At 36.9% G+C, this 271-nt stretch overlaps 1 protein-coding gene across 1 annotated transcript in view; it reads right to left on the bottom strand.

Moving 5' to 3' along the window:
* The window catches only part of GLIS1 (GLIS family zinc finger 1), a 106,244-nt gene that overhangs the window by 10,831 nt on the left and 95,142 nt on the right, over nt 1-271 (bottom strand). The window contains exon 7 of the mRNA XM_010079913.1: nt 1-126. This exon is cut by the window's left edge and continues 5 nt beyond it. Within this exon, the coding sequence (XP_010078215.1) occupies nt 1-126 (126 nt within the window). The remainder of the gene's footprint in view (nt 127-271) is intronic.

The raw sequence follows: 271 nt of genomic DNA, 5'->3' as shown, positions 1-271 counted from the left end.
CCAGAAAATTGCTGCCCATTTGGTGACTGGCTGTGTGATGATGGAGAGCCATGTTTCTGCAATAGGGAAGGTGGAACTAATGCTTTCAGGGGGCTGACAAGCGGAGAGATTATGTTGGGAGCAAGCCTAGAAAAAGAAAATACAGAAAAACTTCACATATCACATCACAATATGGGAAAATGAAATACTTGAAAGGCCCTATTTCTGTAGAGCCAAACTATAGAAATGTTTATTTTGAAGGTAGAAATTATATTGTTAAAAAAAAAAAAAA

Source organism: Pterocles gutturalis, unplaced genomic scaffold, assembly GCF_000699245.1.
Source record: "Pterocles gutturalis isolate BGI_N339 unplaced genomic scaffold, ASM69924v1 scaffold27229, whole genome shotgun sequence".
Classification (NCBI taxonomy): Eukaryota; Metazoa; Chordata; class Aves; order Pterocliformes; family Pteroclidae; genus Pterocles; species Pterocles gutturalis.
Note: the sequence above shows the minus strand (reverse complement) of the source record. Positions and strands in the feature narration are given on the sequence as shown.